The sequence below is a fragment of the Pholcus phalangioides genome, unplaced genomic scaffold, assembly GCF_987345545.1.
Source record: "Pholcus phalangioides strain wild (caught in Gottingen) unplaced genomic scaffold, Ppha-v1.0 ptg000016l_1, whole genome shotgun sequence".
In the NCBI taxonomy this organism is placed as follows: Eukaryota; Metazoa; Arthropoda; class Arachnida; order Araneae; family Pholcidae; genus Pholcus; species Pholcus phalangioides.
Window position 1 is genome coordinate 7458821 of NW_028301609.1, and position 25266 is coordinate 7484086.

Consider the following 25266-nt stretch of genomic DNA (forward strand, 5'->3'; position numbering starts at 1 on the left):
GTCGGTCCGTCGTACCCTCCTGCATCCAACGATCACATATCCGCATTACAGTTGTTTGGTTTCGTCCAACACGACTACCGATTTCCCTGAAAGATAATCCACAATCTCGGTAGGCCACTATCCTTCCTCTGTCGAACTCGGATACTTGATCAAAAGATGATCGCTGTTTTCTACGAGGCATAATTGATCGTTTTTTTGAAAAAACCACAAGAAAAACACAATTGCCGTACTTCAAATCGTCGACATCTCCAAGCCTTAAATAGCGCTTTGAAGTGGCGCCACAGGCGCGCGTGATGTGCGTCTGCGCTGAAATTCTAATCATTTGCATATCTCACCTCCGCTAATGCATGTTGTAAATTTCATATTATTTGCATGCTTCCTTCAGGGTGTTGCATTTACGGTGGCCAGCAGTGTATTTTTAATCAATGTGTTTTTTTTTTTCGCCCTTTCATCTCAGATTTAATGCCCCACCTAGAGCGGGTAGAAATCACTTGCTTTCTGGCCAATAAATTTTTTTCGCCCTTTCATCTTGGATTTAGTACCCCTCCTAGAATAGACGAATAATTTTCCCTAACTCTCATCATCTCAGATTTGGCACCTAAAGCGGTCCGAAACTACTTCCCTTCTTGTTAATAAATTTTTTTGCCCTTCCACCTTGGATTGGGCATATCTTCTAGAGTGAACAGAAATAATTTTCCCTAATTTTATTTTAGATCAATATTTTTTCCCCCGTTCCTTTCATATCAGACTTGGCGCCTTTCTTAGAACGGAAAGGAATCACTTTCACTTTGGTGGATAAAACAAATTTGGTGCCCTCCAGATAGGTGTAAACAATATCCGAAATTCTTGAAGCTAGAAGTTCGGAAAGAAGACTGGAATTTTTTTTTAAGTGAGAAGATGGAAATTTTCGTCAGTTTGGGCAATTTCACTGCTCACAGATCTTTCGGAAATCAATTCCTCATTTGTGTGAGACATGATAAGGGACAGTTTTTAGAAGGAGCATGCACACAGGTTGAGACTTGCTTCGATGCTGTCCAACGAATATGGCGGAGGGTGTGTAAATTAATGGAACAACAGAATAAGAAAATAATTTTTTATTGTATATTTAAAAAGCAAAAATTCTAAATTCGTATAAAAAAATCACGCTTCATTATACATCACTAATCTATATTTAAAAAATGTATACATAAAAAAAATAACCTATCATACTGAAATCTGGACAACACGTGAAGCTTCACGATCAACTTCCGCTAAAGAAGCAGCTTTAATGGAAAATGAATACTACACATAAATAAATGATTTTCGCTGAAGAGGAGAAAACATATATATATGCTCTAATAAATAATGAAAATGTATGATGTATATTCTGAAGAGTGAAGAAAATGAACAATTTTCCAGAAAGATTTTAATATAGTACAGTAGATTCTCGCTAATCTGGCACATATCAGAGCAGGATGCGCCCGATTACTGGAAGTTAATTGAAAAAGCCCATTTAAATAACAAACTTCTGCTCACAGACATGCGGTGACACGTTTTTCTCTTCTATGGCGGAGGGTGTGTAAATTAATGGAACAACAGAATAAGAAAATAATTTTTTATTGTATATTTAAAAAGCAAAAATTCTAAATTCGTATAAAAAAATCATCAGGTTCATCTTCAACCCACGATGCTCATGTTTACAAGTTCGAATTTAGTGTTTACGAGCGTTCCAATTGAACACCTCGAATGCAATTAGTACAAGGTGTTCCAATTGAACACCTTGCACTAATTGCATTCAAGAACTGAAATTATCCTGATTTCATGCATTCGTATGTCAAACTCACCGTAACGGTGCTCTTTTTTTATGATGGGGCAATGCTCGCGACTGAAAAGGTTGAAGACCTCTGGTCTAAGGAAAGCTACCTTAAAATTCCATATTACTGGCCAGGCAGGATTATAGTCTACTGTACATGTATTATTAGGTTATAATTTAAAGAAAATTTTCAGATTGAAACATTTATTTATGTATATTTTATGAAGAAAATGTGTTAACGAAAATGACCAAATCCGAACCTCTAATGACCTTGCACTGGGTTTACAACAGTGTTTCCCCCGAAATAGGTGATATTGCCATTAAGACGAAGAAACACAAAAAATACAGGCTGTCCCATAAATTTGGAGATATTTTTAAAAAACGAGAAGTGAATAAATTACCGTACTGGGGTGCGGTTTGCACCCTTACACTCGTCAAAGTGTTCGATTCCTTTTGACACTGGAACAAATAGTTAAAATTCTCACTGATAGGTGCCGCTATATTAACAAAGCACATAAAAAACATCTACGTTAAGCAGCAAACAATCATTTTCATCTGAGAATGTAAAAACAACTACGAATGTTAAAATTAATTGTTACAATTTTAGAATGAATCAGCTGCAGAAGCATTACAAAAATTATAGGCCCCTAACATGCTTCCCATCATTAAAGCCTGAAAGATACCTGTGACCGTGCAGTTGTGGTCAGTTGAAGATTTCTCTAATTCGCTAACTTGAAAGTGCAAGTACAAATCGGTTAGAATGAATCAGGTGCACAGAAGCATTATGAAAATTCAGATAGAAAAATCAAAGAACAGCATCGTTCAATAACCAGGGCTCCAAGTCATCCTACTTTTCTTTAAAATGTCTTACTTTTCCACCAAATCCTATCAACAAAATACACGTAACTGATTTTAATTCACTAGCCACCATCGATATATTGCCAAATATTACGGATGATGTAGATTGCAATTAATGATTCTGCTAAAGCAGAAATTGTATCGTAAGATTATTTGGGGGTGTATGTGAAGCATTTGGTTTATTAATTTTTTGCTTGCGGGTTCAACAAGTAGAGTAGTCATTAAAACCTTCTGTCTGGAAGGAAAAAATAATTTTGTATTTACTACTTCAGGGTCTTGGATAGTAACTAACATTCAAAATTATGGTAACGTACATTTCGGGTATAGGTGAAAGAACAGTTTACATAACAAAGCAGTTGGATACATAGGCCTATTCTGGGTTTGCAGCATTCAATTGACTTTGCATTCAATGCTCGGCAAAGAGCTAGAAATGAAAGTGCTTCATTCATGAAAAACAATTGCACTAAACAGTAAAATATGAACAAGTCCCTTCAAAAAACTTAATTAACACTTCCAAGTAGAAAGCATCCAAATAAACATGTAAAACTCAGATACATCATTCATGTTACAAGGGGTTGTATAGTTATCAAAATGAAAAAAAAAATCAACCCCTTTGTATATAGACACCCTTCACTCAAAAACCCGATTCAAAAATTGTTGCCAGGATATAAAAAAAAATTCCACGTTTCTGAGTGAAATATTCACTGAGATATTCGAATTCAAAAAGTTTGGAAAGAACGGCATAAACCAGAGGAAAAAGCATTGTCAGTTACTTTATGCTGTTTTCACCGATTTTTGAATGCAAATATTTCACTTGGAAATGTGGAATTTCTTTGTTGGCATCAGGAGAGACAGGACAATAACTTTCTAATTGAGTTTTTCAGCACAGGGTGTCCGAATGTGAAAAGTTAACATTTTTATTTTCATAACTATACAACCCCTTGCAACATATGAATAGTGTATCTGAGTTTTACATGTTTATTTGGATATTTTCTACTTGGAAGTAATCCTCTACGATCAGCGGTTCACCAGTAAAAATATTACAAGGGGAATTATGGAATTACCCTTTATATGGAAAGAGCCGGAAAGAATAAAAACCTGTTACAAACTCATCTTCTCTCCCTTCCCCTCATTTCCTTAATGTTAACCCCTTAACTGTGGGATATGTTTCGGGAAAAGTGCATCAAAAATGGAAGTCTTTTCTCAGTTTCATTTTGTGCATCATATCATTAAACTCAATGTGGCCTTCAAGGTGAAAATAAAATTGATTTTTCTAATTAAAAAAAATTCTAATCACAAAACATTGTACTAAAAACCTGAACTGGGTTCAGGCGACACAGGTAAGGGGGGTAAACAATACCTCTTTATAAGACACCACTTTCTTAGATTTATCACCGCATTTATCACCGCAACTGTATATCGTCCAAATTTTTTACCAAAAGCCTGTACATAAAAATGTTAACTACAAAAAGTGTTAACAGCCTTTAATTTGTATGATAGATAATATGAGAAATAATCTATCATTTCTCTACTAATTTTAGTTAACAAGTTCTAGCCTTAATATATTAGATTCCAATCGGTCTTTTCTTTAATAAATGGCATCGACTGTTACTTTAATATATACATACATAAAACACATTCAAGCACCGGGTAATACATATACAGGGTGAACACAGGGGCATATGCAGGATTCACCTTTGGTGAGGGTACAATGAATTTCTTCCAGAGAACTCCGTTACCAACTTTTGAAAAGCATTTTGCATCAACAGCAATTGATTAAGATAGAGTACAAATGAATTTTCTTTCGATGTTTCAATCATTTTACAAATATATTTAAGAATATTTTTTACTTTTGAACGTCTTGTGAAAGGGGGGGGGCACTGGCCCCTTGCACCTCTTCCTGCATACACCTCTGGGTGTACATAAATTGTGTGGATTTTATTGCTTCATAACCTTTAAATAAAAAACATTAATTACATACTTGCTATACAGGGTGTTGTCTTGAAATGTGCGACAAACTCAGTGGGGTGATATTAGGCATCAAGAGGAACAAATATTACCATGGAACATGGTGTCACAAATTACGTTTAGGCAGTGAAAATTGCAAAAATAGACATTGAGAGGACAGGGAAAGAGAAGGGTGTACAGCCAGTATCTTTGAGCACATCCAACAATTACTCTGTTGCTATTGGCTGTGCAATGACCTTTGCGGGCGGCCGCAACTTTGAACAATTCCTGTAATCATTTCTCTTCATCCACTTTCTGACATTGAACTGTGCTGTATAGACTATTGTAATCATGCTGTCAAATAAATGGTTTTTGCACTTATTTATTATTACTTTATTTTTTTCACCACAGACTGTGTTGTAATCGTGCTGCCAAATAAATGTTTTCCCTACTTATTATTGGCTTTTTTGTCTTTTGTCACACTAGACGCCACACCCTTCATAAGTATTTGTGTGTTTTTCACCAACTAAACATGGTTTGCCATACCATATTCTATGACAATTTTTGTTCCTCTTGATGCCTGAAATCACCCCTGTGAGTTTGTCATCACTTCAAGGCAACACTCTGTACAACAGTTTGGATCGCTATTCTGATATTCAGCTTGTCAAGTGCAGGCACAGGGGCCTTAATGTCCATGACATACCACAACAATGAAAAAGTCTAGCTGTGTGATATCTTTTGATCTTGGGGACCATGGAATCAGTCCACTGTGTTCTATTTTTTTTAATCTGATGCCATAATTTCTCACAATACAATGCTGCTGAGACACTGGTGATATAATTTTCTGAGTTGTACCTTAAGATTTTGTAACCATTTTTTTCATCATGGTTTCTACTCGAAAGTTATGAGGCAATAAAACTGTAACAATAAATTATATGCACCATGTATTTTTATTTATATAACTATGTATGTTTCATTTTGATGAATAACATTTCAAATCACAACAATTGAGTTCTGTGCGCACAAACATTTTGTTCATTTTTTGAATTCAAAAACACTAGACACAAAATAAAAAATAAGGTGGTATAATATCATTTCGAGAAGAAGAAAAGAAAACATTGAAGTGCCAAAGGAAGGGGGGGGGGGGGTGATAGACGAACCCCATAGCAATCCAGCCGTATCTCTAACCATTTTCAAGTTATGATGGATTAGGGAAGAAAAATCTGAATTCGTGAAGTTTCTGAAAGATTTACATGTAAACTAAGCACATATTTGAAAAGAGCATAAAAAATCTTATAAAAAGTGACACCATTCCCATCAGAGTATCTTGATTTAATGTTGAGTTACAAGTGCTGGATTATTGGTGAAGCTCAAAATTGAATCACTCTGCCAAAACTCATAATCGCCTATTCAGCAGACACCCTTCTAGCTAAAGTCAGTTCAGGAGAAATTTAGCCTCTTGTTTACATCACGGAACATTACTTGTGTGTTGTATGCATCACTGAAATCTGCATTCATTGAAGCAGATATTCAATGAAAATTCTGAATTGGCTGTCACAGATTTTGGTGACAACTTGAGTTTGCAGAAAAAAATGCTATAAGGCAAAGGTCTTTAATCATCAATGCTTTGGCCTTGATCATTCAAGATCTTTTCACCACCTCTATCAGGATTTAACGGGGAGCTACAAGCCCTGAGAGCTTGGCAAAGTGCAAAATCAAATTGTCGCCAAAATCGGCTAAAATTTACAATGTATCGATTGCAACTGGAAGGATGTTTGCGAAATAGGCGATTATACGTACATTTTAGTGACAATTCAATTTTGAAATTCACCAATCTTTCAGCACTTGTAGCTCACCATCATCTAGTTCATCACCTCCATTAATTCGGCAGATTAGGTCATGTTTACCCTGTGTATTTACGAGATTAATGTAAGAAGGTTTTTAAGATTTTTTAAATATCAATTTCCTATTTCTATATTCACAATATCTCTGTCACCATCAAACACATTCTCTTGCATGGGCATCTGTCATCAAAATATCGTATGAATAAATAAATATTCTGCAGAAAAATATTTGTCAAAAGTTGCTTATGAACCAATTCTAACAACTTTTTACAAAGAGCAGCTCTTTACAAGTAGAGCTTAATTATCTTTCAAGAAATTTAAAAAAAAATAGATATAAAAAATTAGCTGTTGCATATTTTGATTTAACGTTCCAGTTTTCTTTCAGAATTTTATAATATTATGACATCAAACATTATTCTTCCGTAAAAATTTGTAAAACAAGTTTTATAAGAATTGATTGAGAATTCCTTAAAATGTCAGAACGTTAGGAAAAACGTTACAACTTTTAAAGCCCTTCAAGACCTGTCTTTATCGTGGGAAATCATGGTGACTAATTGAGAAGCTTATTTTCAAAAAGGAGCATTTACAATATTGCTAAATTTTCAGAAGTAAAAACCTGGAATACATTTGCTTTACAACAGCAGAAAATAGCCCAACAGGTGATATATAGGCAGGGACGTTGGAAGTATTTGGAATTTGTGGGTGCTCGTTTCGATTTTTATAGGAAATTTTGACTTCTGAATCAATTCAGGATGCTCAGACCCATGCCATAAATTATTGTGGGTGCTCCAGCACCCCGGCCTAGAAGGTTACTTATTTTGGTCATTTGTATGCAAGAGTATCAGAATATATACATGGGTTGAGCTTTCGCATACAAAATGTTTATTTCTGAATCTTTTCTGGGAGTGCTGAAACCCATGTCTCACATTACCGTGGGTGCTTGAGGTTCCACAGCAGCACCCCCGGCTCTGACGCCACTGCATATGGGAATGGTAGAAAAATATTCAAATACTATGTTTCTTATTGATCAACATTCAAGGGAGTTATCTAAATTTAAATTTTGTAAATGTTCTGTTTTGAAAAAAAATGTTTATCCATTAATTACTAATATCTGTTGGGAGAAAAAGCTTTGGATTAAAATTAGAGCTGTTCAAGTCTGAAAAATTGGAAATTTCTATGCCACCTGTTGATTCCAGGTTTTACCTAGCCCAGAAAGGTACCCTTACTGCCCTCTTGTCATTAACATAACAGGATCATTCTACAGTGGAACCACCCATAACGGACACTCCCATTGATAGCAGACATCTTCACTAAAGAACACTTTTTTCAATTATGTCGATAGGACTTGGTGCATGTCACTACCATTAATGGACCCTCCACATTAGCAGGCAAAAATTTTGGTTCCATGGATAACCATTATCGAGAGGTTCTACCAAAAAATACAAAAGTGAATGAACATGGTGGATATGTTCCCTTTTTGGTAGAAACAACTAACTTTACATTGCAATTTTTGCAAAAAATATTTCCATCGGAATAAACCCTGTTGCATAATCTGACAGAGCTCATCCCAAAGAGTCAGAAACTGTTAAAAAATGAATTTTGAAAAAAAATAGAAATGCTCCCTATTGAAAATAAGCTCTTCAATTCATAGGAAAATTATACCCTCACAATCGCTTGTTTTTTTTTAAAAATTGAAGTACAAAATTTATATAGGCGCAGATGTACCGCAAGCCTCCTAAATTAAGGTACTCTAAAAAAATATTTTGCGAATAAGCCAAGAAATACAGTAAATCTCAATAATTTTTAAGAAAAACTTAACAAATCATTAGTTGAAAAATAAAACCTACATTATATTGTCACTGATGTGAAAAACTCAGTTAAACTGAATTGAGATACCAATATAATTTTTTATAGTATTTTCACTCTCTTCTCTTCTTGTTTACAGAAACAATCTCATTTCCGATCATTAGCCAAAGACAATTTTTTTTTCTCACTTAAAATATGTTTTAAATTCTTACAAGAATTATATATATATATTTCAAAATAGTATATCATTTCAATGTATAAAAACTAAACATTACATATTATATTACTTCAAGCACATAAAAATATATTGATCTCTCATATCACAGCAATTATGGAGGCATGTAATAAAAACTGACTAATCGTCTTCAGATTCATTTCTAGACAATATAACCATAAATTCGAAAATTTATAAAAATATCTATAACAATTCCATTACATTTAAGCTATCAGCAAGCAAATTACGCGAGCGAGATGCAAATTTTTCTCTATCATATAAGTATACTAAGAAATAAATGAAATGACCTTGAAACAAACTAAAGTTCACCATTATCCGATATGACATGAGCATGCTTTTCATTATCTCTGATCTATGAATCAATCACTATGGTTTCAACCGCCATCTTGACACAGTTGTGAAAGTTTACGCGAACATCAAGAACCGTGGCATGCTCATCAACAATTTTGAAGGTTTCTCCCACACTGCTACCGTCCCTTCTGTGTTGGCAGCGTACAAATGTTGATTATCTACTGAAAATGTTATGCTGAAAAGAAAAGGTTCATTATGTTAAGTCAAGTCAAAACAAAAATTATCAGGGATCTCTTACACTATATTAGCTATGAATTTTTTGAAGCAGAGCTGCCCTTAGGGAGTACGACAGGTTGAATTGCACCAGGTGATTCATTCATGCTATTGCATTCTGCAACTATGGAGGACATCTTCAGAGCAGAAAGTTACTGCAAAATTCGAATTGGAAAACTTTTATAGAATGGTTTTCAAGACCTGAAATTGCCTTACAAAGAGCCCTGACACGCTAACACTAAGCCGGTAAGGTGCCATTGACCTAAATAGCTATAGTTAGTTATGATTGGCGGGATTCCTGATGATCATTCGGGATTGGCTGATAGTGAGTATTGCTACATAATTAGTGAAAATTGGCTGTCGGGTCATTTGCATCCTCCCTCATGCAGAAATTCTTTCAGAAAAAATATGTGCATGACAGTTACAGGCAAAACGTCAGCATTAAATACAAGACCACGACCAAACAACATGGTAAGTCTTTTTTTCCTGAATATGGCAAAAAAAATTAATCTCACCAAGTGCCCCATTATTATTTTTGCACTGGGTCTCGAATCTGGTAAAAGGGACCTTGTTTTGAACATTTATACTATCCCTTCATTTCATATTTTTCATTCAGTTGCCCGCATATATAAATGTTGAATGAAATTAAAATCCATCTCTTTCAAAGCAGTATTTAAAAATTATATGCATATAGCATATGAAGCAAAGTCAAAAGTGTAAAGGTAGTTGTGGACATAACAGCAATTTGTTTAAAGAAACACATGTAATTTTCATGTCACTAAACTCATATCAACATAATTTTTTGTCCATTGTGATTTGACACAGGGCCAGAACTGGGGGGGGGGGGGGTACTGCCTTGGGTGACAAAATTTACAGGGAAAAAAAGGCGGAAACAAAGAACACCGCTACAAAATTATCCAATTTTAAAATTGTGGGGGCAGTAAAATAATGTTTGCCACAGGTAACTGAATCATGTTTGCCCTGGGTGGCAAAAATCCTAGTTATGGCCTTGATCTGACAGTACCTCATGGAGCAGGGGGAGAGAGAAAAAAATCTCATGCTTACCAAGTGATAGGCCTGCAAAATTTCTCAGATTGAATCTCTCTAACAAGTTTCAAATTCCATGAGCTCCACAACCTACAACAGAGAATCAATATCTTGATATAGCTAATGATATATTTTGAAGACATTCGACAGGACACATAATTTAAAAACAAACAAAACTCTCACACTTATCCTATTACCCCACATCAGCCGGGAAACAGCAAGGGATACCAGCATACTGGGAATACCTGTAGTCTCTAGTATATCAGCAAATTAGTCACAGATTCTAGAGAATTCTCAAACATCTGGACTCTAACAATCAATTAAACTGGCTGATTCGTGAACCTTGTCTGTTCTCTGTATTTTAAGGTATTTTTTGTTTTAGGAGTTACTTTCAATTGATTCTAGTATTAGTTTCGCTAATACAAATATTAATTTATTAAAAATGTCATGTACTAAACATATTCATTCACATATATTATGCGAATTAAATGGAAATATGAGTATGTGCTGCAAAGCATTTTTTATGTTCCGCGATCATGGAATGAGCAGAGTGAAGAATTCAATAATTTCATTGCAAACTGAAACTTAATTCAAAAGCAACAGCATATTTCTCCAATGTTTGAGAACATGTAGAAAAACATGCAGAACCTGTATTTCCTATTACTCTGTAGAGTACAGAGGGTATATTTAGCATTGATCTTTCCCCATTATAATATTACAAATCAATTACCCTTGCATAAACAAACAACTAAAAAGCTCTTCTTTCTAGTGGTGCAACTTTTAGTAAAAAAAATTTTAACTTAAGAGATAATACAAAAAATGTCCAAAATCTGCTCTAGAGTCAGCCCAGTTTACAGTACTCTTCTGCTATTCTTGGTTTTTCACTGCACTGATCGCTTAGCAAAGAATAAAAGTGAGTGTTGCCATTTGAATTTTTCAAAATTTTGTTGCTTTGGCTGTAACCGCAAAAGCCTAGGTTTTGTTTCTCTTCTTTTTTAAGTGCATGATTTTAAACACCCATACCTCAAATTTCATTCGCATTTGTTGATTTTCGCAGCCACTAGGAGTTTTTATATTGGCAGAGTTATTTTATGACCACCCTATACTTCACCTTTAAATCAGTGTTTTAAAAAAAAATAAGGATGACATACTTTATAGATCCATTGCTCAAACCAGTTGCAATAACATTCACAGATATGCCTTCTGGTGCAGTAGAGTAGCAAATAGCTGTAATTTTATGAGATATATAAATGCTCCCAACCAATTCGCCATTGATGGTATGAACCTTCATGGAGCTTCCCTGATCTACAAAAACATCAAACAATTTATATGGTAACATTATTTTCACTTTTCAAAGCAGATTGCAAGCCTCCTTTTGCCACATCCTCCAGTGCCTTTGTTGCAGCATGGCTCAACCCTTCGGGGTAATGTTCTTATATCCCCGCACAGGCCATGTCTTCTTATGGTGCATTTTTTGCTGCTCACTGCACTTCTTTGGAACCTGAGAATCATTGCCCCTTAAGCAAATTTTTTATCTGAAGAAAAAGTCACCAGTCAGAAAAGTTACCAATCAAAACATCACACTGTGATAATTTTACAACCAGATTATTCCCCACCCTGATCTTACCCCATATGTCTTCTTCCTTTCTTTTCAGATAAATAATTTGCTTAAGAGGCAATGATTCTTAGGTTCTGAAGAAATGGAGTGGTGAGGGCACTGGATGAAGTAACAAAAAAGCTTGCAATCCGTGTTTACATCTCTGTATGAACGATGGCAAAAATGCATAATTGTACAGGGTAGTTACTTTGAAGGAAACATGAAATAAACAGGTTCTATCTGTATTCATTCTCCCATAATAAAATGTGTAGTTCTGGAAATTTTTGAATGTATATTTCTTTTGTCTTTATAAACTTCTTCTGACATTTTTAATTTTTGTTGAAACACAGTCATTTCGGATCAGATCTATAACAACGCTCAGTCTCGATTGCTATGGCTTAAAGTGAATATGTAAAACGAGACATGCCTCATGAGAGGTGTATTTAAGGCTTTGCCACCCTTCTCGCATTCTTGTCAACTTTTTTTTCTTTGACTACTCTGTCCTCAACTTTGTCATCTTGTGCTAAAATCTTCTTGCACCCCTCCCGCTCCCACAATATCTGAGTCTCTAAAGTCACTCTTTTAGTCATCCACATGCTTGCACACTGTTTTAGCCACTCACATGCTTGCATACTGTTTTGGTCACTCACTGACCTGGTCCCTTGCTCTGTCTGTCACTCGTTCGGTCATTTACATGCTTGCAAACTCTCTGGAGGTGTCACTCACTGACTACCTTTACCCTTGCTGTCAGGGTAAAGGTAGATTTATTGAGGGTTACACAAATTTCACCTCCCTTTTGCCCATTCTACTAATTCACTTATCCACTCATTCCCCAAATTTTCTACCCCTCTGAATTTGTTGCCCTAGCTATAGCCCACTAAGTCCCCTGCAAATACGCCACTGTGCCTCATATGCCAGTAGCCAGACGCATGTTTTATTTCACCTATTCACTTTGAGATATACACATGTCTTACATGCCAGCACCAAGAAAGTTTGAGTGGAAAAAACTTACCATGATCAGAAACTGAAGCAATATCTCCAAGAGTATTACTGACACATACTAAGGTAACAGATGAATCAAAGTCTTTGATACTTCTCACATAACACAACCTGCAGATATTTTCAACAAAATTATTACAATGCAAATATGCTATAATCAAGTAAAAAAAAACAGTGAAATTGTTTGCTATATATATACCACACTTAAAAAATTATGCATTTAAGCAAAATGTGTGGCTGTGGTGGTCGAGTGGTTATAGTGAAGGACTCGCGATGCGAGAATCCGGGTTTGAACCCCACAGTGGTGGTCGGCTGAAGTTGGTTTTCTGTGGTTCCCAACTTCAAGGCACAAATGCGAGCCGATCTCCCCGTTAAAAAGTCTCGCCACAGAGAGCAACAGTCCTACAACGATAAATAATTCAATCATAACACTTCACTCATAGTTAGAAAAAACTGGTGGCAGATGGCAGCACTACACATAACAAGTATTACAGAGAAACAAAAAAACTTCACGTCAGATTTCACTACACTCACATTCCCGCATGTACCGATTCGTTGGGGGTTCCGCGGATGGGGGGTGTGGGCGGGTTGCATGTGTGGTGTAACAGTAGTAGGTAGGGCCTCCAAAAAATGGCTCGGGGATCCATGATGCTCTTAATTCAGCCACCTCGTTGGGCAATTTGCCTGTTGTGGCGTTGTATTTGTATTTGAAAAATAATTTAAATGTATGTTGTACATTTTTCAATAATATGAGCACTTTTTTATTCATGATATGACTGTAGACATTAAACCTTTTTGTGCTAAAATCATTTTTGCTTAATAAACATGTAAAATGTGATGCTTCTTTTACCAATGGCCTGGTTACTGGAAAATTTCCACCCCCTCATTTCAAAACCATTAAAAAAGAGGAATTTCAATTTTTCTCTTTCTATGAATATCTCTTCGTAGATTTTCAGTTTACCATCCGAAAATTTTACCTTTAATTCCTCTTTGCTCTTCATAGTCATGGATAACAAACTTTGAGGAATCCCAAACTGCTTTGATACCTCACTTTTTTGTCACATTTTTGGCTTTCAAACTACTGCATAACTTCAATTTTTGAAACAATGGACAGACTTTTGGGCTTGAAATGAACAAAAATTAACTTGCACATGATAACACCACCACAATCAACGTCCTAATCTAGTTAAAGATTGGCAAATGCGTACCAAAGGTGTTTTAAGAAGTTAGATTCTTGGGAATATAATCTCTGACTTTTGTTCCCAATAAGGATAATATAGGATTTATAACAGAGGACAGTAAAAAAAAAGTGAAGTAAAAGAGCTCTACTACAGTGTCTTTCAGAAAAAGAAAGGGAACATTATTAGTTGTACTTACTTGTACCTACATACACATTGTAGAAAGGTCAATTTGCTGATAAGATTTAGATAAGATTACAAAGAAATTTGTCGAAGTTTGAGTTTGAAAACCAGTTGAAAATTTATTATAGGTGTACTTTGCTGAAATCTGAGTACGTCAACATGGATTGGTTAAAAACCTGAATTTCATGTTTTTCAACCAATCTATAGCAGCATTGTTTTCAAGGGCATAAAAATTCTAGTCCACTTATAAGCAATCAAAATAGCATAGATAAGCAATACAAAATTCAAGAGACATGGAAAAACTCCAAAGTAAACTGTGAGTTTAATATATCATATTAGCATATCCACGGCACCTTTCCTTAGAGAATGAAATTTAACTTTCCATGTAATTATTGTTTATTTTATTCTATAAAAATACATTTTAGAAAATAATTGCTCATAATCAATGCTGCCTAGCTGAAATGTAATTTAATTAGTTCATACTTGAATGTTAACTTATGATGTTCATAGTCAATTTCTTGAAGATTGTGTAACAAAACATTTACTCTCAGGAGGCACCACAAGCCTTCAAAATTACGTTTTTAGAAATGTAAAATAAAATAGGTAAAAAAATGTAGCATTAGTAAATGAAATGTAGTATACACTAACTTGTTGAGATCCCATATTATGCAGGTCTTATCTTCACTTCCAGTAACTGCAATGCTGAAAGCCTTGCATATACATATGGAATTCACCACTCCTGAATGACCATTCAGTTGAATAGGAGGACGCTCTTCAACAACCGTAGACTGAAGAAAATCACAAAAAATTATTTTGCAAGTGATTTATATAATTTCTATGCAATGAATTAAGTGATTACCAATGCAATAATAACTGAGCTTACGAATTTTTTAGTTAATAAAGATTTTTTTAAATGCATTTCTACCTGGGCTAACAAATACAGATAAATGGGCTAAAGAACATTTCAGTTGCCATGGATGCATGCACTCATATAAAATAGCAGCGTAGCAAGCTAAAATCAAAATTAATCTAATAAGTAGGGCTTGGATTTTTATGCCCTAAAGATGAACTGTCATTGCTGATAGGTTAAAAAACTCAAATTTACCGATCAGCAACGACGTTTCATCTTTAGGGTCATAAAAATCCAAGCCCTACTAATAAGTAACTATCACTTAAGACAGATTGATTATTTCCCCTTGTAATTGCTTCCCAGATGCACCTTTCTTTCAGAAAAATTTTGAGTCATGTAAAACAAATGATTAAGCTAAAAGAAAATACATTAAAAAAAAAGCCTTAGAAGTTTTACGTGCACACTTTGAGACTTTAAATACCAAACTGGACAGTCTGGATATTCTAGGAACTTATTTTCTCCATCTACATGAGAAATGAATTAATTATATCACATATACATACCATCTCATACACTTTTTTTCACTATAGCTCACGAATTTGATAGCATCCAGTTTATTCAGTTTTTGAAACTGAACATGAAACTGAAAATTTTTCCACTAATGAGGAGTGCCTGTTGATGGATAGTAAAATACAGAGTCCCACTAATGCAATTCAAAAAGTGTCTATTAATGTGAGTGTTAGCTACGGGCTATCATGGCATATAAAATTTTTAACCATTGCAGTAATTATAATTTTAATGTGAGAAAATTTTAAAATTTCAAACAATGCTTAAAAAATCAACACATTTTATGATATCTTTTTGGTTTTATATTGATACTCACCTTTGCTGAGTCAACATTAATTTTATAAACCATGATTATCCCAGACATATGAGCAACAAACAGCTCACTACAATCAGGATCAGATGCACACAAAAATACCTGAAATTATTGGAGGAAAAAGATGATATATTTTTAAGTTATGTAATTGAGTACCTATACATAAATGGTTGTTATTTAAATATTGCGTAATTAAAATTTTATAATATTATTTTTCAAAATATTTCCTATTTTTTCATAAACAAGTAATATCATATAAGTTTTCACTGATTTTGTTTCTTACTGGATCAATGTTACAACTTTTCAGAAGTGGAACAGGAGGATGATCCCTACAAAATTTGATCCTCACGATACCATCTTCATGTTGCCAGCTGATCAAAGCCGCAGATCTTATGTAGGTTGCACTGAACATGTTAGCAGCTAGGGAAAAAAATCATTATAATACTCCTAGCATTAAAATATCTTTTTTTATACTATTTTGAAAAATTGAGCAGTAAAAATAATAGTATTTCTATAAGATTTGTAAACAACTAAAGGAATAACTTTGCAGCTTAATCAAGATGTGGCGTTTTGAAAAAGATATTTTATAATTGTTTTTTTCCTTAGAAAATTCCAAATTTGGCCGTGTGAATTTTTTTTAACACAATGATGTCAATCTAGAAGTGATAACAAAACACAAAATGATCACAGTCAATAAAATTATCCGTGATCACTAACTACATACAACTTAGGATTGCATTTATCTCTTCCATCCACAATTTGGGGAATGAATTATGGACACCGTAATCCAGGAGTTCACAAACTGTACACTGCCAATCTTTGTCAGGGGTGTCAGAGCGGCAGTCCAACAAAGGTTTTTCAAAGAGATTCTTTGTTAAACTGCTCTAGAAAGCCACAGATAAGCGTTGATTTAGAGAAGAGATGCTGCGGGTGGAAAAAGTTTGAGAACCTCTGCCATAATCTCTAGAATAGTACCACTAAGCTCATTATGTTGCAATTATCTATTCCAGTTTAACATTAAATTAATGATATTATCTGTATCAGTGTTCTTCAACTGCTGATCCTGGGAATTTCCTGGCGGTCCACTAAGCATTCTGAGCCCAATTTATGAAGCTACTACATGGCTGTTAAGCTACAAAGCTCTTTGCTGGTTAAATACTTTTTAACTTTCTAGTTCAGTAGAGAGACTTTTTCAGTCATGTCAGTAATAAAAACCAAACAGAAAAATTCATTATAAATTAATGCAGAGCTTTGTATTTCAGGAACACTGCTGCAGCCATGTACAGTGAAACCTTGCTACAATGATACTCGATATAATGATAAATAGTGTAATAATATCATTTACACAATATTTTTTCAAATCTTGTTTAGAATTCCCTATAGTCTAAACTCTTTTCGATACAATAATATCCTTTACCGTGACAAACAGCTCTACAATATTTTTCCAGGAGATATTGGAAAATGCCTACAATGATATTTTTTTATATTTCACCCAAAAACAAAATATCTTTCAATATATTTTTAAACTTGTCATATTTTAATTCTTCCGAGGAATTCTAATATATACTATCTCTATTTAGTAAAATTTGTGATCATGGAAGGTGTTGTTGAACCTTTCAGTATCGTTATTTTTTGTATGATGTACCAAAGTGCATTACAAATACAAATACAACACCACAACAGGCAAAATGCCCAACGAGGTGGCTGAGAAAAAGATGCCCATAAAAATATGGATGTCATATATTTCCAAAAAATATATAGTAACCAAATTAAAAACGCAATTAACAAAAATTATAATCAATATATACACATGATAAAATACTATACAATGTCCATAAAGAATACTTATGGTTGTCTTATACTAAGTATGGATAGCTTCTCGATTTACCCCAACATGTTTATCGTATTTTTTTTAAAACGTGTCAATTGTATTACAATTTACTACCTCCGGGGGTAAGCTATTCCATTTATTAACAACCCTATTAGAGAAAAATTCCCTGCGACACCATAACCTTGCATTGTCCCTCACCAATCGATACTGGTGTCCCCTTGTAAAAGCAGTTGATTGGCGGTGTACTAAAAGTTCATGGTCCATCCTATCCATCCCATTGAAAATTTTGAACACTTCGATCATATCTCCTCCACACCTGCGTTCATCCAATGTAAACATATTCAAAAAATGAAGTCTCTCTTCATAACTCAAGCCCTGTGCGCCAGTAAGGACACACATAGCTCTTCTCTGCACCCCTTCAACCAAGTCTATGTTCCTCTGTAGGTATGGTCTCCAAAACCTTACAGCATACTCCAGTCCGGGACGAACTAAGCCTTGAAAAAGCGGAAGAATGATTTTAGGAGAACGCGAAGAGACCTTTTTGAAAATGAGACCAAGCATTCTATTCCCTTCCTGAACCCCCGCTGATTATCCGCCAATACATTATTCTCGTCTATCCACTTTACAAACTGCATTTTGATGATAATTTCCAAAATTTTCGAGAGGGAACTCGTCAAACTCACTGGACGATAATTGGACACCACTTCTCTACTACCCTTCTTAAATATCGGAACAACATTAGCAAGTTTCCAATCCTTTGGGACAATCCCCTCAGCAACACTACTCCTGCATATTTGTGCGACTGGCCCCTACAATTCTTTAGCACATTCCCTGAGGACCCTGGGATAGATATCATCTGGTCCTGGTGCTTTGCTTGCACATACATTTCTTAGAAGATTTAGGACCTCCACGTCTTCCACTTGAATATCGTTGAGGGTTTTATCACCCCATGCAACACCCATATATCGGATATCATTATCTCCATTAAAAACAGACGTGAAAAAGTCATTGAAAGCACTACACATGCCTGCATTGCTCTCTAACCTAGAGCCTCCTATCAAGAGGGGGCCAACTGTCCCCTTACATCCATTATTGACATATCGAAAAAATGAAATAAATCCAAAATAAAACCCAATAAATCTCTTTACAGGGACAATATATGTAACTGAGAATTTTGTTTATCAACGAATCAATTGAAATTTTTTGCGGCGAATCAATGCTCAAAAGTGTAATTTTTAGTGGTACTACCAACCCCTATTTAGAAAAGATGCCAACAGTGGCATGAATTTGATAGCATGTGATGATAATGTTGCCTCTCGATGATGGAATTTTCAAACAAAGTAGCAGATGTCAAAACATTAAAAATTTACAATCTGTTTTACTTTAGATTCTATAAATAAATTACTGCTTCTTATTGAAAAAAAAATTTTCGAGATGAATAGAAGTTCAAATTATTGAATTAAAATTTCAAGGACACTGGGAGATTTCTTCAAAATATGGGGCAATCCTGTAAATACAAGATGCCTGACAACACTGAATGAGAGCAATGATAAAAGAATAAGTGGCAAACAAAAAAATTTTTATTTTGAAGAGTGGTAGAGTAAGATTTGTCTTTACAAATAACACGGGTTAGAAAAAAGTTGTGTCCTACTGATCAAGAAAGCGAAAGTTAAAAGTGTGTGAAAGTTTCTTTAGTGTATACTGATGTAAACTTACATTTATCTTTGCTGTGACTAAGAAGAAGGGATACATTTTGCTGTAGACCAAACACATCATTTGTGAAGACAGGAAGGAGCCTTCCAACCGACACTGCTTGCTTGTATCTCCAAACCAAATTTGGAGTTCCAGTTGATGGGGAACCAACATAATCCCCCCATTTCAAACTTCCCACAGTTTCCAAAACTCTCTGAAAAAGACAAATATTTTTGAAATCATTATAATGATTAAAATGGTGAAACATTGCTTACACATATACTGGGTGCATAGGAATTGTTTTTACCTGCATAACTTGCAAGTAGAGAGAGAGCTGTAGAACTATGCAACTTAGTAAAATTAGACTAAGGTAAAGTGGCTATGTCTGATCAAATGCCACGAGCAGCACTAGATGAAATAGAAATTATAGAAAAATACAGAATCTAAAATTTTTTATACTTTTTCAGATAACAAAACAAGGAATTCTAAAGAATATAAAGACAGTTGTAAAAAAGTGTAAAAATCAAGGATTTCTACCACTGATATCTGGATGAATATTCACTTTGAATGGTTACAGGGTAAATTTCTTTTGGTATAAGAGAGAGAAAGTGCAAATTTCGCTGATTTGACTTTTTCATTGAGGGGAAGAAAAGAATATAAAATTTTTATTATACTAGAAATATAAAATATTATAATAATAAACAATATTTTTCCAAGAAATTAAGGTTTTTAATTTTTATTTAGGCGAATACACATTATCTAACATCATTATCCAAAATACAGCCATATATCATTAGGTTTGTAGTTTATTTTTGGTTCAACTGACTTTCCTATGCACCCCCATGTACAAATCGCGCTGTAATATAATGTGAAAATTAAAAACAAAAATTCTGGACTCTGAACCTGTGTGCATAAAACCTTACCATTCTACTGATATGAAATTCATCTCTGTCATTTAATGTAAGAGCTACATTTGGATGCGGCTCGCTGAATAGCTGTTTTGGCATTTGCCCAACTGTCTTTATAGTGGCTTTCAGAGCTTCTCTTGTAATAGTATCTTCTACTTTTGAAATATCCATCCCAAAATATGTCTAAAAAATACAACATTCATGAACTTCATCAAAAGTTATGAAAACCTAAAGAACTACAAGTAAAATCATAAATGACTCTAAATGCCCATTTTGTTTCAGTATTCAAAGCAGCTCTTTGGGGCAGGGGGAATGACATGTGCGGCCTTATTGAGCCTGTACTGTGAGGGGAAGGGGTGTCCCGCATACATTGCATAAATATGAGGGTTGTTCAAAAAGTATTTATAAGCATTTAATATAAGTACCTTTATTCATAAAAAGTGCTTGTATTTAGATACAACAATCTTGTTCAAAGTAGTCCTCCTTGGGCTACCACACACTTCTTCCAGCGGTTCTGTTACTGTATGAAGCAGTGCTGGAACACCTGTTTTGATGTGACAAGTAGCTGGTGCATCACATTATGCAAGATGTCTTCTCCAGAGTGAAATATAATCCCTTTCAGGACATTTTCAGCTTGGGGAAAAGCCAGGTCACATGGGGCCATATTGGGAGAGTAGGGAGCCTAATGAAATACAGTTTTGTTGTGTTTGGTCAGGAAACTTTCTATCAAATGTGAAGAATGGGCCTGGAGCAAATTCAAGATGGAACTGCCAACTGCCCTCTACACAAAGGGCTGGCCGCTTGCACCTCACAGTATCACAAAGGTAACACAGACCCTCTTGGTAGTGCTCCTTGATGATGGTTGTATCGTGTGGTGTACTCGTGATGAAACCGGCACTGGAGTCAAAGACGACACACAACTGGAGTGCTTTTACGGCACACAGATAATCCAGAACAGCAAATATTCTGGACTTTCCTTGGGAGTAATATTAAAAGAATAATTAAAAATTTGTTTGTGGTGTATCTGAATGATACATTGCATCCAACAGAGGGTTAATGAATTTTTCAATAGAGAAGTAACTGCAACTCATTTGTGAACAGAGTTCATCAAACTACAGTAATCTCTCACTTCTCTCAGTTATAAGACAATTTTCTGCACTCTTAGTCAAATATTTATGTAAATAATGTTATTCACTTAGATACCTCTCTCACTTATGCATCTCCTTTCTTTGTTTCCTCGCACTGGTGCATAAGTGAAAGGTCACTGTCGTTATTTTAATTTTCATCAATCATTGAACTTGAGAAAAAAGGGTAAAACAAATTTAGAAGAAATAACAGGAAAACCAGGAAAAAATCACATCAAAAATATCAGTAACTTACAGCTGGATGAAAAACATTTATTGCATCAACTGCAGCTTTCCCAGTTTGTTTGAAACCAAATACCAGATCAATCCAGTGTTTCAGGTTGTTTGTAACATAATTGGCCTCTAAAGCTTGTCTGTTTATAAGAACGAAGAGTCTTGGATCATCTTGACACCATGGAGGTAACTGTACATCATTCACACGTTCCCCTGGATCACCTGTTCTACTTTGGCGCAAACCAAAATCAAATCCTACATGTAAGAAAGAAGATTTTAAACAAATATTTTTTTAAGATACAAAAACAATAAGCACACTTATTAAACCTTATTTATTGCCAATTTTAAGAGAGAGAAAACACATTCCTGTCTTCTTACCTTCATAATTACGTAAAAATTCAGGCAGAAAAAAGAACTCAGGCACGAGTTCTCTCGGTGAATTTTTTGTAATTAGGTTCCAAGAAGTACTGATGGAATGAAAAGTCCGATCAGGGATATCAAAGCTATTATCTATAAAGAAACATGTAATAAATATAAAATGCAAATCCTAATGCTTATGAGAAAAAGTGAATATTGGAAAGAGCTGACTTTTTATTCAATAATTTGTCAAATAAATACACTCTTTTTACATACATTTTGTTGAACTCAATAAAATTTTACTAAAACTATCAACTGAAAACTATTATTGAAAAACATAAATAAATCTATAATTTTCAAAGATGAAGTAAAAATTATCCAAAATTATGGTAAAAATCTATATGAATTTTCAATTTAATTTCAGACTTTCATCCTTTGTCATTCGATTTAATTTAATATTCAGTTCAATTATTCAAAAATTTGTTTCATCAACTAAAACATGGGTCTTCAGCCTTTTATACACACACATTGCGGGTCAAATTAAAATTTTCCATGAAGCCAGCTGGCCACCAAGTCATACTGGTGGTATTTAAGAACTAAAAGATGGTACACGAAGGCAACATAATGTACAGTGGTATCTTAACAAATGGGCCAAAACATTTTGACTTATTGAAAAACTTAATTTTTTTTTACTATGGAAATATTTTTCATCAAATACTAATTTTCAATAATTCTCACCACACAATTCTGAATTTTTCTTCTTCTATTATGTAATTCTGAAATAATTTTCATGCATTATGAAATTGTTTCTCTCATTAAGCCTGAAATAATTTACAGTGAAATTTTTCTGTATTAATTGTTTCATGAAAAATTATCAGTGTTTCAAAGAAACGAAGGATTTTTTTTGTCACAATACCTTGATACCGTATCTGACCATATGTGTATGGCAGAAGTCGAACCAGAAAATGCAATACAATTCCACTATTACTATAATGAGAACCATAATGGAAAGGGCTTTGTTCATCTTTCAGTGACTGAAAAAAAAATTATGATTCCTACTTATAAAATATTGTAATTTTATGTTAATGTATTATGAAATATTACATGTTCATACGACATATAAAATGTATTATTACTGATAGACAAATTAATAAAAAACTATTCGCAAACAGTTGTAGCTTTGCGTGAAACAAATAAATGTAATGAACTTACATTATATGATTTAATATAATATTCTTCTCGTTCTTTATTTTGTATGGCGATTGGTTTGGCCAAATTCCTATGAATTAGCATTGGAAAAAAAAGGTGATGTAACACATATTTTTTTGTAAAACATGAAAAATGATATTATACAAGAAAAGTATTTGCCTTATAAAAAGTTAATGAATATTTCAGACCTGAATACAGAGCTGTCATTCAAATCAATGGCTATGCTATTATAATCTGCTAAGACGAATGGAAAAACTGGGTATTGCATGAGATCATTAAATGATCTACCAGAAAACTTGTTCAGGTGAGTAATATACTCAAAATTAGTAATGGAATGGTCCAGCCATAGTTGAGTTACTGAAGATACATCTACATCGGTAGTGCATGGGAGTCCGTGATTTTGCAAACGTCTCCATACCTCTCCTAGATCCTGGAAAAATATGAATAATTATTTTTTGAATGATCAAATTAAAGAAAAACTATAGTTCTGTAAAAGTGGGTTCCAGAGGAAAAAATTATTTTTTCCAGTTATTTTGTGCCATGCTTCTCGCTGAACCACATGAAAGCATTCATGTGTATTGCCGCTGTGGTGGTCGAGTGGTTATAGTGCCGGACTCGTGATGCGAGGATCCGGGTTCGAACCCCACAGTGGTGGTCGGCTGAAGTTGGTTTTCTGTGGTTCCCAACTTCAAGGCGCAAATGCGAGCCGATCTCCCCTTTAAAAAGTCTCGCCACAGAGAGCAACAGTCCTACAACGGTAAATCATTCAACCATAACACTTCACTCATAGTTAGTAAAACTGGGGGCAGATGACAGCACTACACATAACAAGCATTACACAGAAACAAACTATACGTCAGGTTGCACTACACGTACACGCACATTCCCGCATTTACGATTCGTTGGGGGGTTCTGCGGGGGGGGGGGGTGCATGTGTGGTGTAGCAGTAGTAGGTAGGGGCTCGGGGATCCATGATGTTCTTAAGTCAGCCACCTCGTTGGGCAATTTGCCTGTTGTGGCGTTGTATTTGTATTTGTATTTGTTGTATTTGTATATTTGTATTGTTAAGAAAATGCCAGTTATAAATGAAATCACAAAAACCATTTTTTTTGTCAAAAGTCAACACCGTGATTGCACAATAGATTTTGACATTTGATAATTTTTGTCTCACTACAGTTAATTCCTGTACATAAGGGCAAGTTTTACCGGGACTACAAATTATTGCTGATTCCAAACTAGATTTATACGATTTTTTTATCACTGTTTCTGTTGTACCACAGTGTCAAGAAAGGTTCTTACAAGAACTAATCAGGCATTAAACTTTTGACACCTCTGAACATCCTTTGGAACAGTGTAGGGGAGTATCTTACTAACCCGGACTACTGCACTCAAAGGATTTTGTCAGGGGCTAAAGCAAAGATTCATTTAAAATTCAAATTGATATGTAGTGTGAAATTCCTATATATATTTAATGCTTGTCTTCCTATATAAAAATATTACTGTTTGGTCATACAAGCTTCCTATAGTGTAAATATATTCTACAATATTGTGCTTTAAGTATCGGTATAATATGTATAGTGTTAATATATTCTATGTATCTATAAAGTTAAGCCTAAACTTTTGTGCAGTCCCTTGAGTATCGTTATACAGGAAAGAGTTTCACCACATATATATACTACAATCTAATGAAGTGTATAAATTCAATATAACTTTCACAGACACTACAGAATATTTCCTGTTAATCATTGAATTATCGAATTTATGAGATTGATACTGATATAATCGATAGTTACCTTAGAAGAAGAAAAAGCTATTAGAAATGTTTGCCCATTTCTCATAAACATTTCAAAAGCATTATTTTGAAGTTCAAATCGTCGAGGCAAAATCTCTTTGATATAACTGAATGGCCAACGCTCAGACATTAACTTTTGTTTCTTCTAAAAATGACAACAAATGAATTTGAAAAATGTTAATGAATACAACTGATAAATGCATATTACTATTATTTCAAATCAATCAGCATCAAGCTCATTAAAATATAATGACGAGCTAGTAATATATATCAATTTCCTGATACTGCCCAATATGTCTTTTTAATTTTATCAAGAAAATTCAAATAAATCTAACATGC

At 34.4% G+C, this 25266-nt stretch overlaps 1 protein-coding gene across 1 annotated transcript in view; it reads right to left on the reverse strand.

The window, feature by feature from the left end:
- Positions 1–1079: 1079 nt before the first annotated feature.
- mv (lysosomal-trafficking regulator mauve) overlaps positions 1080–25266 on the reverse strand; it is a 96279-nt gene continuing 72092 nt past the window's right edge. Inside the window, exons 42-56 of the mRNA XM_089245932.1 lie at positions 24929–25072; positions 23324–23565; positions 23139–23205; positions 22843–22960; positions 21948–22079; positions 21592–21824; positions 20227–20394; positions 19328–19517; positions 16064–16200; positions 15784–15882; positions 14699–14838; positions 12703–12800; positions 11245–11398; positions 10112–10183; positions 1080–9008 (exon numbers count right to left, since the gene is read on the reverse strand). Coding sequence (XP_089102058.1) covers positions 8888–9008; positions 10112–10183; positions 11245–11398; positions 12703–12800; positions 14699–14838; positions 15784–15882; positions 16064–16200; positions 19328–19517; positions 20227–20394; positions 21592–21824; positions 21948–22079; positions 22843–22960; positions 23139–23205; positions 23324–23565; positions 24929–25072 — 2115 coding nt within the window. The 3' untranslated portion in view covers positions 1080–8887. The remainder of the gene's footprint in view (positions 9009–10111; positions 10184–11244; positions 11399–12702; positions 12801–14698; positions 14839–15783; positions 15883–16063; positions 16201–19327; positions 19518–20226; positions 20395–21591; positions 21825–21947; positions 22080–22842; positions 22961–23138; positions 23206–23323; positions 23566–24928; positions 25073–25266) is intronic.